Source organism: Passer domesticus, chromosome 30 (genome assembly GCF_036417665.1).
Source record: "Passer domesticus isolate bPasDom1 chromosome 30, bPasDom1.hap1, whole genome shotgun sequence".
Lineage (NCBI taxonomy): Eukaryota > Metazoa > Chordata > Aves > Passeriformes > Passeridae > Passer > Passer domesticus.
The window spans coordinates 2842320-2861333 of NC_087503.1; the positions used below are offsets into that span (position 1 = coordinate 2842320).

Below are 19014 nucleotides of genomic sequence, written 5' to 3' on the forward strand. Positions count from 1 at the left end.
ATATCGTGTCCGCCCTACCTTTGGAAGTTCAGTAAAGTCAATTTGTATATGTGAAAATGGTCTTTTTGCCAACGGCCGACCCCCTGGGGGCAACTTCCTCAGGTTGCTTCGATTAACCCGTAAGCATGTTGGGCAACTCTTGGTAATGTATTTGGCGATATCATGTAGCCCTATAGTCATATATTGGGTTGCGAAGTGATCTGCTAACCCTTGTGCTCCCCAATGTGTACCTTGGTGTAGTTTATATAGGACTCTTTGGGCTACAGCTTTTGGCAATATTTTCCGCTTATCCCGAGTTACCCATTCCCCATTAAGTTTAGACAATCCCATTTTCTTCAATTTGTCCTCCTCTTCGGGAGTGAAGACCAATGCTGGATCTTCCTGACTATCCTGCTCCCTTGGTTTTTCTCTCAAGAGCATTTCTCTAGCCGCTGCTCGTTTAGCCTCTTGATCTGCTGCATTATTACCCCTCGTCTTGAGGTCTGTTCCTACTTGGTGGCCTTTCAAATGTACCACTGCTATTCTTTTTGGTCCCCTCAGGGCTTGCAGTACTTCAGTTATCAATTGTTGATGAACTAATCCCTTCCCTTGTGAGTTTACTAATCCCCTTTCTTCCCATAATTTTCCAAAGGTATGTACCACCCCAAACCCATATCTAGAATCGGTATATATCGTTCCCTCTTTCCCTTTTAAGAGCTTCAAAGCTCTCAGAATAGCGTATAGTTCACAGGCTTGTGCTGACCAAGATTTATCTAAAGCCCCTGATTCCACTACTTGTAAGTCTGTGCCCCCAATAATAGCGTATCCTGATTGGCGTTTCCCATCTACCACCCGGGAGGACCCATCTATGAACAACTTTTCTCCCTCGTCTAGCTCTTCTTCTTCCAGGTCAGGCCTAATCTTGGTTTGTTCTTCAATAGTTATTAAGCAATCATGTATTAAAGGTGCTTCTTCTACATTCCCGAACAAAAAGGTAGCCGGATTTTGAATAGCAGTTGTTTCTAGGGTAAAATTTGGTGCTTCTAGTAAAATCCCCTCATATTTCAGGAGCCTAGCATCTGATATCCATTTATCTGCTTTTTGCTGCATTACGCTCCTGATATTATGGGGGGAGAAAACCTTAAGACTACTGTTAAAGGTAATTTTCCTAGCTTCCTCAACTAATAAGGCACATCCGGCTAACATTTGTAAACACGTAGGCCATCCCCTGCTCACGGGGTCCAAAAGTTTCGATAAGTACGCTACAGGTTTTCTCTTGTCTGCCCATTCTTGGGTTAGTACTCCAAAGGCAATTCCCCCTTCTATATTGACGAATAAATAAAAGGGTCTTTTTAAGTCCGGGAGACTTAGAACTGGAGCATGCACCAAGCTCTCCTTTAATTCTTTCAGGTTTTCTGTATCCTCCTGAGTCCATTTCATCCACCCATCCTGAGTCAATTTTTGGTATAAAAACCTGGCCTTACTACTGTAATTCTCTATCCACTGTCTACAGTATCCTGTTAAACCTAAGATTTGTCTGATTTGTCTCTTGTTCCTGGGGGTTGGCAATGATAGAATAGCCTGCACCCTTTCCGGATCTATTCTTTTCTCACCTCGTCTGAGATAGTGTCCTAAGTACTTTACCTCTTCCTCTACAAACTGCAGCTTAGCCTTCGAAACCTTTAGTCCTTTAAGCCCCAGGAAATTCAAAAGTTTTATACTTTCTCTTCGTACTCCCTCCTCATCTTTCCCTGCTAACAATAGATCGTCTACATATTGTATCAGGGTTATCCCTGGTTCGGTTTGGTAATCCTCCAAAATTTGTTCCAAAGCTTGTCCAAATAAATTAGGGGATTCTGTAAAGCCCTGGGGTAACACCGTCCATCTAAGCTGTTGTTTTCGCCCTGTCTCTGGGTCCTCCCATTCGAAGGCGAAATAATCCCTGCTTGCTTCATCTAGGGGGCAAGCCCAAAAGGCATCCTTCAGGTCGATTACACTGTACCAGTGGTTATCCGGGCTTAGTTTGCTCAATAATGTGTAAGGGTTAGCCACCATGGGGAACCTAGCTATCGTCCTCTTGTTTATTTCTCTCAGGTCATGTACTAAACGATAAGACCCGTTTGATTTCTTTACTGGTAAAATTGGGGTATTATAAGGGGACATACAGGGTTCCAATAATCCTTGTTTGATTAGTCTATCAATTTCCGGTTTCAACCCTTTGCTCCCTTCCAAAGACATTGGGTATTGTTTTATTCTTACTGGAATCTCCGGATTTCTAATGGTTACCTTGAAGGGGGTAATTTCTAATCTGCCGGCACTATCCGGATTATACCATACTTCAGGGTTGATTTTTCTCTCATCTTCTAATCTTAGGGGACACAACTTAATCTGAATCTCCTGTTCTACCACCTTGATTTGAATACCTAATTCTACAATCATATCTCTACCTAATAAGTTATAATCTGATTCTGGTACTAATAGAAAATTCCCAATACCCATCTTGGAGTCCGATTCTACTACTACCTCTTTTATAACTTTAACTTCGAACGGTTCCCCTTTTGCTCCCACTACTGTAACGGTTTCCCTAGATAACTTACACCCTTTAGGTAATGACTGGAGTGTGGACCTCTCAGCTCCAGTATCAACCAGGAAGGTAACATCCTGGCCCTGGGGACCTACCTTCAATTTTACCAAGGGCTCCCTTTGATGTTTCTGGGTCCCCAAGAGATAGAGCCCCTGACCCCCCTAGTCCTCCTTAAACTCCTTCTCGTCCCGAATCCGCATCCGACATTCCCTCTTAAAGTGTCCTCTCCGTCTGCAGTAAAAGCACACCTTCAGTTCCTGTTTATCCCGTGGGCTTCTCTGCCCACTTCGCCTCAATTCCCTTCTGTCCTGTTCGGGTCCCCTATCCGTTCCCTGGCTTTCACGTACTGCCGCCATCATTAGTCGGGCTTGTTTCTTATCTCGCTCTTCCTCTCTCCTCACATACACTCTCTGAGCTTCTCTTAGCAACTCGCCTAACCCTCTATCTTGCCAATCCTCTAATTTCTGTATTTTCCTTCTGATGTCCTCCCAGGATTTGGAAACGAAGTGTACCTTTAGCACTGCCTGTCCCATCTGTCCATCTGGATCCATTCCTGAATACAACTGAAAATTCTTCCTTAATCTTTCTAGCCATTCAGTGGGGGTCTCATCCTTTTTCTGTCTTTCGTTAAAGGCTTTATTAATATTCTGTCCTCTTGGGACAGACTCCCTGATTCCCTGCACAATTATTGTTCTGAGGTCTTGCATGTGCACTCTATGGGCCGGGTCCTGATGATCCCAATTAGGATTTTGTAATGGCCATTTTATATCTGCTGCCGGCCCCTGCGCGTGCTGCGCATCCCAGATGCGCATTCCCTCTCTTCTAATCATATTTTTTTCCTCTGCCGTGAACAGGATATTCAGTATGGATTGTAATTCCTCCCAGGTGTACATATTAGGTCCTAAGAATTGATCTACCCGCTCGGCCACTCCAAGCGGGTCCTCCAAGAGGTGTCCCATTTCTTTCTTAAATTCCCTAACATCTCCTGAGCTTAGGGGCACCGACACAAACCCTATACCGGCCTGGGGTCCCCCCATGGGCATTTCCCTTAAGGGATATAAGCCTTTCTTGGTTCGACTTCGAGTCATTGGCCCTGTATATTCGGGCCCGTCCGAATCCGAGTCTGTCCCTGCTGGTGCATTCGGAGGAGCCTCCGCTTCCTGTGCTTGGGGTGGGAGTACATAAGGAGGGGGTGGCACCAAAGTGTCTTCTGGTTTATTCCCCTTTTTCTTGCTCTTATTCCCTTTCGGTGTTTCAGAGAGTTTGAAGAGAAACACCTCGGGTCTCTCTACCCAAACTTTAGCATAATCACTCTCCTCCTGAGCACAGGGGGGTTCTCTACTATTTACCCAGATATTTAAGGTTTGCCTTACCCAATCTTCTGAAGAGCCAAATACAGGCCAAAACACCCTCTTGGAGATTTCTTTTCCTCCCCATACTTCCATGCAATAGTAAATCATTTTAGCCTTATCCTTGTCCCGTGTGCCTGGAAAATGTCGCCAGTTTTCTATCATAAATCCTAAAGGGCTTTCCCTAGGTATTGGAGGGAGCTTCACCTCGGCAGGGGGCTTACTCTTCCCCTGTCCCATTCTTCCGGAGTGCCTTCTTTCACACAGTCAACTTTCGCTTCCCCGGGTTCGTGGCCCAAGCCCTCGCGGGTCTGTGGGAAACGCACTACTACGGGTCCGCACTCACTTGGAAAGTCTGGCTGCCAGCTCTCCTCTCACGCACCACACACTCGCCGCACTCCGGGATCCCAACCCCGCCCGGACGGATCCCGTAATACTTACGCGTCCCGCGTCTTTGTCCGGACTTTGTGCACAAATCTTTTAAGGGGTCTCCTTGGGCCCGCAACCTCCCTTTGCTTTCTCCTTTCCTCTTTTCGGGGTTCGTCGGTCGGGGCCGGGAGCGGGTCCCTCAGGTCCCGGGGCCTCCGAATCGAAGGGGCGCCCCCTCCGGTATTGAGAGACCCCTCCGACGGCCACCGATCCGAGTCACGGCACCAAGTTGTTATAAATGAGCACAATGGGCCAGTCGGGTCAATTATATAGCCAATTTAATGATACAGAAAAGAGAAAGCAAAATCGCAGCGCTGGGCGGCGGGGGAGTCCTTGCTCCACCAACTACCGCGCCGAAAACTGTTCCGTTCCCCTTTTTGTACCCTCCCGCGCTCCTAGCCCCGTCGCATTTCCGGTGCTCCTCCGCACATGTCCACCAGGTTGTTAGAGGGTCTCCTTCTGCCTCCTGGTGGTCGTCGAATAGGGCTTCTGGTACTTTTCCTCGGCGCCCCCCCTCTCTGGGAACCTGGGCTGGGAACAACTTGTATTTTGATTAGCTCAGCAATGTTTTGTCTCATATATTATCGCATGGCAGTTGGCAGTTACTTATTTACATTATGTTTCCTCCTGGTTATAGTGAACAACAAGGTCACATTCCCATCACAACCTTATGTTTTCTCCTGTTTTCAGTGAACAAAAAGGTCATATTCCCATCACACTGGCACAGCTGTCAATCACACAGCAGGGGCGGTGCTATCCCAGCTGTGATTGGCAGCAGAGCAGATGTTGATGGGACAGGAGCCCTGCGGGGCTGGCAGGGACCTGCAGCTTGCAAGGTGCTCTGCTCTCCCTCAGGTGCTCTCGGAGAGATCCAATCCCAGCTGGGCACCTCAGTGCACAAGTGGCACTGCCTGTTCCTGGGCACACAGCTGATGTCTGCCTGGAAAGGGGCACAGGTTTTAATACCTGTTAGTTTCATAATATACCAGAAAATATTCCTTATCTGGATTACTTGAGTACCTATAAGAAATGGCAAAGTTTTCCCACCAGGACCAGGAGTTTCCTGGATCTCATGGATTCTTCTACTGATGGCAGGAGAAAAAAATACTGATCTTCCCCTCTACATTTGCCAGCAACATTCAGTCTAGTATTTCACGACCCTCTTCCTTCAGGTGTTTCCAGCTCTTCTGGTTAAATGGCCATGTCTAAGGACATCTCTTAATTTAGAGCAGCTGGATCTATGCCCTTCCCCTTGCTCCCAGATTTCCTCCTGCAGCTTTTCTCTGGTCATTCCAACGTGTCTCCCTTGACTGGCCTCATGCTTTGAGCATCAGGGAGTTGCCCAAATTTTCAAAACTTTAAATACCTTCTTAGTCAACATCTTAGTTGAATTTTTATATTTTATATCACCTCTTCCTAAGTCATTGTCTAAAATCATTCCCGTATGGCAATCCCTTGTGGATGGTGGACATGTCAGATGTTGCTGTCACAAGGAGCTCAGGGAAGGGTTTTGATGTTTATTAAATTGTATCATGCTCCCATTTTTGATGTGTGCCATGAAGAGAAACCTTTCTGTGCCTCTGAGTTTCACCAGTTCCTGGTCCCTCAAAGGACACAAACCTGATGAGTTGAGGTTCCCACTCCAGTGGCTGCACTTGGATCTCCCTCCAGAGCCAGAGCAGAGCTCCCTTGTCCCAGAAAGTGCCTGGCAAAGGAGGGATGAAGGAAACAGGAGGGGCTGCAGGAATCAGGGGCAGGGCAGAGCCAGGGAGAAGAATAACTTTTGCATTTGATGGAGCTGTGCCTTCCCTTGGCTTTGTTGGCTGACAATCAATGAACATCCCTCTGTGTCTGGGGCAGCTCCTTCTCCAAGGAGAGCAGGCGGGAGTTGGAGCCAAGGAGCTGAAACCTGCAGGTGCAGCCTGGACTGGAGGGAGCTCAGATTTGCACAAGGCTGCTCTGAGTGCCCGGGCTTGGATGGGGGAAATGGTGGGGTGGGGGTAGGGACAGAGTCTGATTGATTGTCAGCCATGAAGGGTCTTGATTTTCATATCTATTCAGACTGCATGAGGAGGTACTTGGATTCAGTGCCAATTGGAGATTGCACATGTCAATGTATTAACAAGAAAAAAACACAAAACCTAAACAGGACCAAAAACATGCTTTCTGACTATCTTTTTTAATAGAATATATTAAATTTGAATACACTCCTGATATCCATCTTACTAACCACAAAGTATTTGAACACTTAAATTATCCCCAGAGGCTTGGCTTGTTAAGGTGTTCTGAATGTTAATGAGCCCTGGGACACTGAATTCCTGCACTGAAGAGCTGAAGGCTGAACAAGCCTCTGGAGCAGTGAAATCCAGCAGCAGCCTCCAAGTTGCTGAGGATGTCAGCAGCCCCCACTGAGGCCATCCCTGCCCAGAGACCGTGGGGGAATGGGCAGACAAGGAGAGCGTCCCTGGGGCTGGGCCAGGAGAACTCAGAGGCACCAGCGGCTCCAGTTGGGCAATGGAGTGTGGAATGTGGCTGGAAAAGCCCTGCCTGGGCTGTGCCAAGCAGGACAGACAAGTCCTGACTGCCATCCACTAAAAAAACTCTCTCAAGGAGATATTTAAAAGGAATTACAATTGTTTGTGTACCTTGAGTTGGACTCACTAGAGAAATACTGACAAGAGATTCTCAGGAGCTCAAATTAATAAAATTGCCTTTACTGGGAACTTTAGAAAATCAGAGAAACTATGGCAAAAAGTTTAATATGACATTCAATCAACAAAAAAGCACTTCTCAAAGCATTAACTTGGCCCATTCAATTATACAAACTCTAAGACTGTTCGATTTAACATTGCTCAAAATTTGAAAGTGGAGGGAATTCGAAGACACAGAGCGAGAAAGACGAAAAAGGTACAGAGAGGCACACACACAGAGCTACCAACTCCTGGATTCCAGCACTGTTCAGATGGAAATTCCAAGAGCCTGCAGGGTCAAGATGTGTGCTTACCTTGTGGTCAGCCTTCAATACCCCTTGGTCTTCCTGGGCCCTTCCCCCAGGTGGAACTTGGGCTCATTTGGTCACTCAGGAGCTGGGCTGGGGCTCCAGAGGTGGCTGTGGAGCATTGCCTGTGCTGTGCCAGGGACTGGCAGCCACTGCTGGGCTGGGATAGAGGCTCTGGGGGGATTGGGGTTCCAGGGCAGGGCAGTGCTCCAGGGCAGGGCAAGGCTGGATTCCTCCCCGACACATGAAATGTTTCCAGCTAACAATCTCCTCCAGTCTGTCACAGTATGCAATGTTGGAGGTGAAATTCCAGTTGTGGCCATGTGCACCTGGAAAAGAAGGACAGTTCTTTTCCATAGGAAGGAAAGCACAATGCCCCAGTGTCTGGAAGGCAGCCAGACATATCAGCAATGGCAGATTTTGTCTGGGAACAGTCTTTGAACTTAGGGAATTTTGGAGGTGGAAGCCCAATCTCAGCCATGGGTGCCTAGAGAAGCAGAACAGTTCTTTCCACAAGAAGGAAAGCATGGAGCCTTCCCCAGAGTTTTGAGGACAGATGAGAGGTGACCCTCATTAAAACGTTGTCAGCCAGTCTTGTCCTGGCAATTCTCCTATGGGAATAATCCCTGGATATATGGAAATTTGGAGATGAAATCCCTATTCTGACCATGGGTGCCTGCAGGAGAAGGACAGATCTTTTCCATATGAAAGAAAGTATGGAGCACCAGTGTTTCAACAGCAGATGAGAAGAGACCTTCAACATGCATGGTCAGTTGGACCAGTTATGCAGTCCATGGGATGCCAAACCAGCCAGACCTGTTCTGTGTTGCCGTGGTTTTAAGCGGCCCTGCAGTATCACCATGGTCCCCTTGGTTCCATGGCGCCCCACAGTGTCCTAATGGTGATTTCATTCCATGGGGTCCAGCAGTGTCACCATGGTGCTTTGGTTCAATGGGGTCCCACAATGTCACAATGGCACCTTTGGTTTTGTGAGACCCTGCAGTGTCACAATGTTCCCAATGATTACATGAGGCCTTGCAGTGTCACAATGGTCTCCGTGGTTCCCCAGGCCCCACAATGACATGTGACTCCTCTGTTCCATGAGCCCTGATGTGTCACAATGGACCTTTGGACTACGGGGTCTTGCAGTGTCACAATGATCTCCTTTGCCTCCACAGTGTCACAATGGACCACTGATGACACCAGGCCCCACAATGTCACCCTGGACCTTTGGTTCCATGCAGCCCTGCAGTGTCACAAAGGCCTCTTGGTTTCACGAGGGCCCACAGTATCACAATGGTCCTCTTGGTTCTGTGGGGACCCCCAGGGTCACAATGGTCTCACTGGTTCCATGAGGCCTCAGAGTGTCACAATGCTTTGCTTATTCCACGGGGGCTCTTAGTGTCAAAATGCTCTCCGTGATCCCATGAGTCCCCTCAGTGTCACAATGGGCCCTTGGTTCCATGAGACTGTGAGGTCTCTTAATGGTGTCTCCATGAGTCCATGAGGCCTTGCAATGTGACAATGGACCTCTGGCTCCATGGGATCTCGCAGTGTCACAATGGCCCCTTGGTGTCACAAGGCCCCACAGTGTCACAATGGTGCCTTGGTCTCACAGGGCCCCACAGTGTCACCATGGTCCCTTGCTTCCATGGGCCCTGTGCTGCTGCATTCCCCCCTCCCCTTCTCAGGCCGCCCTGCCAGCTCAGAAATGCTCCTTGGGCCTCGGCCTTGGCCAACAGCCCCTGGGCTCAGCTCCTCTGCAGCTCAGCACAAACACTGTCTGCTCCAGGCACTGCTGCTGCCCAACCAGCTCCTGGTTGCTGTAGGAGCAGCCCTGGGAACTGGTTTTGTTCCCTCAGTGGCACAACATCCCTGTTCTCACACTGCCAAAGCAAGCTGTTGATGCCAAGTGCGGCCAGGATGAACCATTGCTGTGACTGCACCCCTTTTCTTGGGCCCCTACAAACAGCGCTGCAAAAGGAGCCCCTTGGAGCTCTCCTGGGCCAGCGACTCCCTCTGAGTGGGGCCTCTCCCAGCCAGGAACTCTCCCATTTGCTGCACTCAGGGATCCTTAACAATGAGGGAGCCTGGGCCGATCCCCCTCACTCCTCCAGGCTCAACCCTTCACCCACTGGGGAGATGCCAAAGCATCCACAGGGAGCATTTCCTGCCCTCAGGGGAATTTCTCACAGGTGCCTTGCCCTGACTCTTTGTGTCTGTGTGCACACAGGAGTGCCTGTGCTGGGGAAATGTGGCAGAAATGCTGCTCTCGGAGGGGTTGGAGTGCCTTGGATAGCTGAGTCAGTCAGGCCTGTAAGTAAGGTTAGGTCATGAGATCTACGGGACATTAAATGCCGCTAAGAGTTGTTCTTTTGCTAAGTTGTTATATTTAATATGTTATAAGATAAGCTGAATATTATTGTTATTCCTCTATTAAATAGCGAAGTCATAGGTTATAAGTTAGGTTAAATACTGTTAAGCTCTGTTCTTTTGCTAAATTGTGAAGTTGAAGATATCACTTAAGGTTGAGGTATAACTTAAGTCCTGCGAAGTTTGAGCTCTGTTCAGCTTTTGGCCATATTCCTTTTATCCCTGCCCTCACTGTCCTTCCTTGTGTCACAAACACACAGAGGGACAGTTGTCAGTTCATTTCTGGTTTGATTGCCTGCATTTTGTTTGGTTTTGTTGTTGCTTTGTTTCCCTGGTGTGCCTGAAGTGTCCAGTCAGGAGCAGAGTGACTCTTGCCAAGGAACTTTGTGGTGCTGCCACTTAATATTAAATCTGGTTGTTGCTGATCCCTTGCTGGGGATTTTTTCAGTGCTCTCAAGCCCCCGATCGTAACAGGGTAAAGGAGCCCTGGCCCAGGCTCTGGCCCTGGGGGACACGGGGACGCTGCTGGGGGGTCCCTGTCCCCCTGTCCCACCCCCCAGGGCCCCGGCCCCCCCGTCCCCGTGTCAGGCTCTGGGGTCGATCTCGTGGAACATCCTCTGGGGGAGGCTGCAGCGCCGGGGGCGGGGGGACCTGGGGGGACAGGGGACCCCACTGTGCGCGAGCAGGGTTGGACTGGGGGGACCTGTGAGGGGGGCTGGGGCAGAGTGACCTCCCCAGTGACCTCACAGTGCCCCCTGTGATGTCACCCAGCCCCTGTGATGTCACACACCCCATTTGTGATGTCACAGCATGGTCTCTGAGGTCACTGTCCCTCTATGATGTCACACAGATACCTGTGATGGCAGAACCCATTCTATGATATCCAGTCTATGATGTCACAGACCCTACTCTGTGATGTCACAGGCAACTCAGTGATGACACACAACTGCTCTGTGATGTCACAGCCTGCTCTGGGATGTCACAAAGCCCTTTCATGATATCACAGGGCCAGTACTGGGATATCACTCTGTGATATCATAGAGCTGCACTGTGATGTCACAGAAGACTCTGATGTCACAAACTCACACTGTGTCATCACAGCCTGTTCTGTGATGTCACAGCTGGCTCTATGATGTTACTCAGTCACCCAGTGATGTCACAACCCACTCTCTTATGTCACAGGGTCACCCTGCATGATGGCAGAGTCTCCTCCATGGCCTCACATCCTACGCTGTGACATCACAGCCAGCTCTATGATGTCACAGACAGCTCTGCGATGTCACAACTCCCTCAGTGATGTCACAAAACCCTCTCTGTGATGTCATACTGACACTCTGTAATGTCACAGCACACAATTTGACCTTACAGCCTGCTCTATGATGCCATACAGCCATGCCATGATGTCACAGCCTGCTCTGTGATGTCACACAGTCCCCTCTATGATGCTCTAGCTGCCCAATGACCTCACACAACAAACTCTGTGATGCCATAGCCCAACCTGTGACCTCACACAGCCCACTCTGTGCTGTCACACAGCCCGTTGCTGACATCACAGCTGCTCTGTGCCTCTAGGACACAGCCACAGAGGTGCCGCTGGGACACAGCCCCCTCTGGGACATCCCCCAGCCCCTGCCAGTGCTGAGCCCCTGTCAGCTCTGTCTGTGCCCTGCTGCTGTCCCTGAGCTGCCCTGGCAGTGCCCCAGCCCTGCTGGGCTGTGCACAGGAGCTGCTCCTGGCCAGAGCTGTCTCTCTGCAGCGCTGCCCTTGCCAGGAGCTGCCTCTGGGCCAGGAGCCCGGCCCAGCTCAGCAGCACAGACACAGCACCAGGAATTTAATGACCCTCTGGGGATTGGGTGCTCTTTGCATCAGACTCAGTCCCTCAGAGTGTGCTCAAAAACATTCTGAAGAACTCAAAGTGAGATTGAAACACAGAAGTTTTCTTGAAGGTTAATGGGTCCCATTGAAGGACAGGTCCAAGAAAGGTCCCCACATACCAGGTAGAGCAGAATACTGGAGGAAGTAAAGACGGGTGGAGACAAGCAAGGGAAGGGGGTCTCTGATGCTGAGCAAACTTGCACCTCTGTCCCTGCAGGCTGTCGGCATCCCCCGGCTGCCCCACCTGGCTGGCCCCTTCCTTTGCTGACAGCTCTGCCTCCTGCCTGCCCCTGCCTGCCCACACAAAGCCTTGGGCTGCTCCAGGCTCTCAATGGGGGATATCTTGCACCACAGCCTTGCCCTGGGAAGGAAATTCCTTTCTCCTGGTGTCCAGTCTGGGCCTCCCCAGCTGCCCTTGGTGCCATTATCTCTTTCTCTGGCTGTTTTATACAATAAAGAAAAACTCCAGGATGTTTGAAACCTCCCTTCAATCCCTCCTGGCTGCTCTTATTCTGTCTCAGTCTCCACACCACTGAGCCCAGAGTCTGCCGCCTCTCCCTGCTGGTTATGGGATGAGGCCTCCAAAACATATCCTGAGAGGTTTTTGGGTCCTCTCCAAGGTCTGTGAAAATGAAAAAAGTAGTCAGTTATTTTCTCCCAAATCTTGCAGTGACAGAACAAGGCTCAGTATCTTTGAGCTGAATGAGGGCAGATTTACAATTGTTTAAAGGAGGAAATATTTTACATTTATGAGAATGGCACAAAACTGCAACTGTTCTTCCAGGGAAGTGGATTCCTCATCTCAGGAATTATGCAGAGCAAGAGCTTTGTACAACCTGACCCAGTGAAACACACTCATCCCCAAGCACAGAATTCCTCTGCCTGCTAGGGGCTCCAACAACTACAGCAAGGCCCTGCTCACTTCAAAATTGCTTCCTACAGCAGAATAATCTAATAATTGTTTTAGCTCTGATACAGTGGAGTAAATAACTAATTTTTTAAAATTTAGTCTGTGGTGTAAACAAACTATACTGTCTAGTCATGATCAGAATCAATCAGAGCTGTATTTACATAAATTTATCTAGTATTCCATTGTTAATTCTGTGGGACAAATTGCATTAAGGTTCAATTCCACCTGTCCAATCTTTTATACCTTTGGCAAAGGACCCGCTCCCAAGGCTGTTGCCATGGCCACCAGGGCTGGGCCCAGCTGGGATGCTCGCTTTCCACGGGCCAGGGTTTAGGAATGGGATTCCCCAATTTTTTGCTCCCGCTAAAACCACGCTGCTGCTCGCTGCCCTCCCGCCTTCCATGGAAAGCACAAAAAGGAATGATCCCGGGCTGGGATAAGAAAAATTTATTGGGAACAGCAACGAGATAAAAAACAAAAAGTAACAAAAATAATATTGACAACAGAAGGGCTATGAAAAAGGGAAAACTGCAACACAAGGACTGTCTCTTCCCGGCCACAATTTCCTCCTCCCTGCAAAGGACAATCTTCTCCTAAGGGAGAGAGAGACCCTTTCCTGCCCCTGGCAATGACTTGAGGTGAGAGTGAATGTAATGACACAGCCCTGGCCAGACCCTCATGTTCTTTGATCCCACATCATGTCATTGGCAGGGGCAGGAAAAGAGACAGGTCTTCCCAGCATGGATCACAGGGAACATGGATCACCATGGCTCTTCCCAACATGGGTCCTCCAATGAGGGATGAAGCTGGAGCAGGGCACAAAGCTCTCCCTGAAGTTGGGGCATTTGCAGGGCTTGCCTTACTGGTGCTTCTGTTGGTGTCTGGTCAAGTCAGAGCTCTGGGTGAATCCCTTCCCACATGTGGCGCACTCATACGGCCTCTCCCCAGTGTGGATGCGCTGGTGCCTTACGAGGGTGAAGTTGTTCTTGAAGCCCTTCCCACAGTCGGGGCAGCGGAAGGACCTCTCCTCATTGTGAATCCGCTCATGCAGGTGGAGATTTGAGCTGGTCTGAAACCTCTTCTGACACATGCAGCACTCGTAGGGCCTCTCCCCAGTGTGGATGCGCTGGTGGGTGATGAGGTGGGAATTGCGCTTGAAGCCCTTCCCACAATCTGGGCAGCAGAAGGGCCTCTCATCGGTGTGAATCCGCTGGTGTCTGAGGAGATCTGAGCTGATCCGAAACCTCTTCTGGCACTCAGGACACTCATAGGGCCTCTCCCCAGTGTGGATGCGTTGGTGGGTCACAAGGGTGGATCTGTAGCTGAAGCCCTTCCCACATTCCCCACACTCATAGGCCCATTCCCCAGTGTGGATCATCTGGTGCTGGATCAGGCTGCTGCTCTGCCTGAAGCTCTTCCCACACTCGAAGCACTTGTAGGGCTGCTCCCCATCATGAAGCTTCTCACAGACCACCAGCTCTGAGCTCTGGCTAAAGCTCTCTCCACCTTCCTGGCCCAGGGTGTGTCTTTCCTCCTCAGAGTACCCTGGGCTGGGTTTGGAGCCCCTCATCCTATGGGATCTCTGTGTCTTTTCTTCCCCATTGGATTCCTGTGCCATGGAGCCACTCAAAATGGCCTCTTCCATGAGGTTCTGCCGTGGGGATTTGTCCTCCCTGGTCTCCATCCTCAGCTCCTTGTCTGGGGGAGGAAGAACAAGGAGAGGATGGGATTTGCCTCTGTGCCACAGGGAAAGGGAAGGAGATCCTTCCAGGGCTTCCCCAGCAGGATGGTGTTGGCTGCAGGTTTGTCCTGCAGCCGGGGGCCATGCTGGGCTGGGAGATGGAGCAGGAGAGAGGGGGAAAGGGGCACTGACTACCTCCTCACCTGCCTGCGTGTCCCGGGGAATCTTTCCCTTAAGCTCAGCCTTCTCCTCCATCTGGCAGTGGTTTTGAGATGGGAAATTCTGTTTTGGGAGGAAAACAAGAAATGAGTGCATTGAGTTTTGCACTGGTTTGCGGGCAAACCAGATGGAGAATCTAAGACAGAATTACAATTTAATAAGAAAATTAAGATCAAGGCAATGATACAGAAACACGGCCTTAAACTGACAGAGTCAGGATATAACCTGACACCCTGTTGCTCAGGGTGGTAGCAGCAGTCCCATTAAATGGTGGCTGCAGTCCTGTTGCAGTGATGAAGTGATTGTGTCGAAGCAGTGATCCTGTAGTAGGGTCTGGTCTTCCTCTGAAGGTCCAGTGGTGCTTATGGAGCTCTTGTCCTCTCCAGTACGCAGGGTGCTACCGGTGTTGCAAGGCTCAGCTTATATCCAGGTAGGAATTATTGGCTCATCCCCCTGGGCGGAGCATCCCACAATGGGATGATGTCATTTTATCAGCCCTGCAGGGACACTCAATGGCCCATTCACAGAAGATGGCCCCTGGAGGTTGTTATCAGGGCTCATACATGGAAGAGATAAAGAACACTGCCCTGTCACACTTGCCCCACCCCAGGGGAGGTCTCTGTCCCTGTCATTCCCTTGTTGTCCCCCCTTTTCTCTTCTCTTTCCATGTCTCTCTCTACCTCACATTTACTGTTCAATACAATCCACTTTGGATTTGGTCTTGGTAGCACCTTAATTGGGGCAGAGGCATTTCTCTAACAATTTTCTTAACCAGATTGCAACATTATTTTGGCACAGCGAGTTTAGGCACTGTTCTCGGACTCCAAGTGCCTTGGATAACAGCATGGTTCCCTCCTCTGAAGAGGTTGTGGTCCTCTCTGGAGGAATTCTTAGAAATTTGGATGCAGCTACATCTGAGCAACTTAGGAAAGAATGGATGAGGAAAATGGCTGTTGTGGGTGGCCAGTGTAAAGAAAATGTTTTGTTCTCCTTCCTTGAAAAGTTTGTTAAAAACACTGGAGGAAAGGAAGCAAATTATACCAGTAAGACTGACAAGGTTCACTCACCCCATGGTGAGGAACACAAGGCTGCTAAAAGTCGCACAAGAAGTCCAGCTCAAGTAGCTAAATTTCTGCATAAATGCCAAATTCACAGGCTTAGGGGCTTTGCCACATATGAGAATCATTATTCTCTTCATCCCTGTCACCCTTGTGACAGCCCCACAGTGCTTTCTCTTCCTTTTAATCTGTGTTGGGCCGAATTTCCACTTTTCTTTTATGGGAACCTGCCAGCAGCTGAGCTGGAGCTGTGCAGGAACCAATGAAACTTGGAATTGCCACAGAATTGCTTCTATTATCGGTTTATTCATGTTTGGGATTTATTTGCAGTTTCATCACATGTGACTTTTTGGAAAATCAAATATTCATCAAAATGATTAATGCAGAGTTAAATTTAATTTCTGCCAATTTTATTTTGTCCAATGCCCAGGGGATGCTCAAGGGGTCTCTGCCTCACCCTGGAGGATGCTTGGGAGGGGCTTGTGGGGGCTGTCCCTGTCCCTGTCCCTGTCACGCCAGGTCATTCCCCAGGGGGTCTCCATCATTCTCACCCCAGGGAATGCCTGGGGGCTCTCCCTCCCTCTCATCCCTGTGCCAGGGGGTGCTCGGCCCAGTCTCTGTCCCTCGCAGCCCAGGGGATGCTCGGGGGTCTCTGTCCCCTCACTCTGGGGGATGCTCAGGGGGTCTCCATCCCACTGGTCTCAGGGAATGCTTGTGCAGTGCTGGGGACCAGGGGCTCTGTGTCCCTCTCACCGCTGAGGGTGCTCGGGGCTGGAGGGGCTCTCCAACCTTCTCATCCCTGGGGAGGCCGGGGGGGTCTCTGTCCCTCTCAGCTCTGGTGTGACCCCACCCAAACATCATCGGGCTCAGAGGGACAGAGACACCCCCAAACCCCCAGAAGAGCTGAACCTGGGATTTGGTTTGGGGCTGAGGATTTAGGATAGGGCTGGATTTGGGGGTGGAGTTGGAGTTAGGGCTGAGATTTGGATTAGAACTGGGATTGGAGTTAAGGCTAGAGATGGGATTGGCTTTAGGGCTGGGATTGGGAATGGGTCTGGGGCTAGACGAGTCTGGCACTGGGATGAGATTAAATACAGAACTGTGAGTGTGTCTAAACATGGAGTGAGATTGAGACTAGGATCAGGGCCAGGTTTGGGACTGAGCTCACCCCGAGCGGGACAGGGGGGATGTCACTGCAGGATGTCCCTGGCATTGTCCCAGCCCTCCTCAGGCACCTCCAAACCTGGGAGGCAGCTGTGTGCTCCAAGATCCAGGTGCTCCCACCCTGCCCTTCAATACCAGGCGAGCATTCCCTGAGGGTAGCCCACTAACCCACTGTCCTGGATTGCCAAACAGATTGTATTCTCTTTGCCTTCTGTATGGCAGTTGTCTTCTATTAACTGGGCAGTTTTCCTTATCTCTTCAACACCCAATCCTCCCTCTGGGCAGACATCTGCTGATAACGGCTATTGAATGGCACTGCATGACTGATAAGAACTACAGCATCCTATTGTGAGATGCTCTGCCCAGAAGGGAGAGCCAAGCATTCCTACCCAGATATAATCTTGACATTCTGGAACACCAGCATGGCTTTCTCCACTGGATTTTCCCAGAGAAACAGCAGCTGCCTCTTCCACTGGATCTTTGGAGGAAGACTACACCTTTCTACAGGATCCCTGCTCCAGCAGAACCACTCCTGGCACTCCAGGAGGACTGCAGCCACCATTCCAATTGGACTGCTACCAACACCCTGACCAACAGGGTGTCAGGTTGTGTTCTGACTCTGTCAGTGTTGTCTTGCTTTACTGCATTGTTTATTTTATATTTTTTATTGTTTCCCTAATAAAGAACTGTTATTCCTGCTCCCATATTTTTTCCTGAGAGCCCCTTAATTTAAAATTTATAACAATTCAGGGGAAGGGGGTTCACATTTTGCTTTTAGGAGAGGCTTCTGCCTTCCTTAGCAGATACCTGTCTTTCCAAAACAAGATGGAGTGACATCAATCTCTGCTTAATAACTGGTTTTGCTTTAATGCAGTTACGTTGAAATCACTTCCTAGTATATGATATAATATGATATGATATATTATATATGATATATAATATGTTGCAGCTGTTATACCTCGGAGTAAATTTTTCTGATTAAGATAATATTGTCTAATCATTACCATAATAGATAATATATATCTACAGAAATCTATATGTTTGCCATCCTTAATCCTATATATCGGATATAATATATATATAAAATATATATATAAAATATACGTATAATATATAAAAATATATATAAAAAATAAATATAGATAGGTAGATGATAGATAGATAGATAGATAGATAGATAGATAGATAGATAGATAATATAAATAATATATAGGTTATATATCTCTGGTTTGCCATCCTTAATCCCGTGGGACAAATTCTATAAAGGTTTCATTCCACCTTTATAATTCTTTACATGCAAAATCTTGAAAGTCTGGGATTAGGATTGGAAACAGCTGCTCTAAGGCTCCTCTCACAAAAAGAAGTTTAGAAAGCTTGGAGGTCCTTGCAGGTGTTTGGAGATCTGTGGGAGCCATTGGGGGTCCAATTTACAGCTCAATTAACAGACAATAACCGCCTTACCTGTGACAAATGGCAAATAGAATACACACATTATCTTTCAAACCAGAACAACAGGAATTCAAATTAATAGAATGTAACATAACATTGCTCAAATCTAACAATAATGAAGCTTAACTTTTCTTAATCTTACCAACCCTGAATTTGCATTAAATTAAACATCGCGGAATCAAAAATTAATATCCTTAAAAGTTATTGTCCTGGTTTAGGGCAAGTTTGGGAGATAACTCTTAAAGGGGCTTCTCTACAAAAGCAGATTCAATTGCCCCTCCCCCCTCTAACTGGTTCGGGAGAAAATATCTCCTTGGAGAAAAAAGTGGAAAGAAACCTGTTTATTAAACAATAGAACCCAAACAATATTAAACAATAAAACTTCTCACTGCTCCAAAGAAAGCAAACTCAGAACAGTCCCCTCCCCGGGTTGCAGCTCGGCTCACTCAGTCTCTGATCAGTCTCTCTGGAGCTGGAAACGCCGCGGCCCAGGCCCGGCCAGGGGGGCTACAAGTGGAGCTGCTGGTGCTCTTCTGGGTGTTCAATCCAGAGCAGGCTTTAACAGATCCAAGTAAAAAAGGAAAAAATCACAGTCCAGGGAACTTCTTTGCCTCAGCTAGCTAAAACTAACTAAAAGCAGAAAAAAAAAGGAAAAAAAGGAGCTCTGTCCGGCTGTCTGTCCATCTGCAGACAACACAGTCCAGGAGCAGGAATGTGGAGGAGTGAGAGCAGTCTGAAAACAAACTGCGCGCTTCTTCCCTCCCCTCTTCACTGTCTGGAAGAGAGTCTTAAAGATGTAAAACTTATTATTTGGTATAAACAGAACAAGACGACTGGGGATAAAAGCATCATATAGTCAACCCAGGACAGTTATACATACAACAAAATTTAACTTATTCTGATGCTATTAATGGAAATAAGGCACTGAAAAGTTGAACAATCTGCG

The 19014-nt window shown here is 48.7% G+C and overlaps 2 protein-coding genes across 2 annotated transcripts in view; one reads left to right on the plus strand and one right to left on the minus strand.

The window, feature by feature from the left end:
- The window catches only part of LOC135287569 (zinc finger protein 271-like), a 351290-nt gene that overhangs the window by 180603 nt on the left and 151673 nt on the right, over positions 1-19014 (plus strand). The window lies entirely within an intron of this gene.
- LOC135287527 (zinc finger protein 239-like) lies at positions 13357-14067 on the minus strand. The gene has a single exon (XM_064400820.1). The coding sequence runs from the start codon at positions 14065-14067 to the stop codon at positions 13357-13359; it is 711 nt and encodes a 236-aa protein (XP_064256890.1).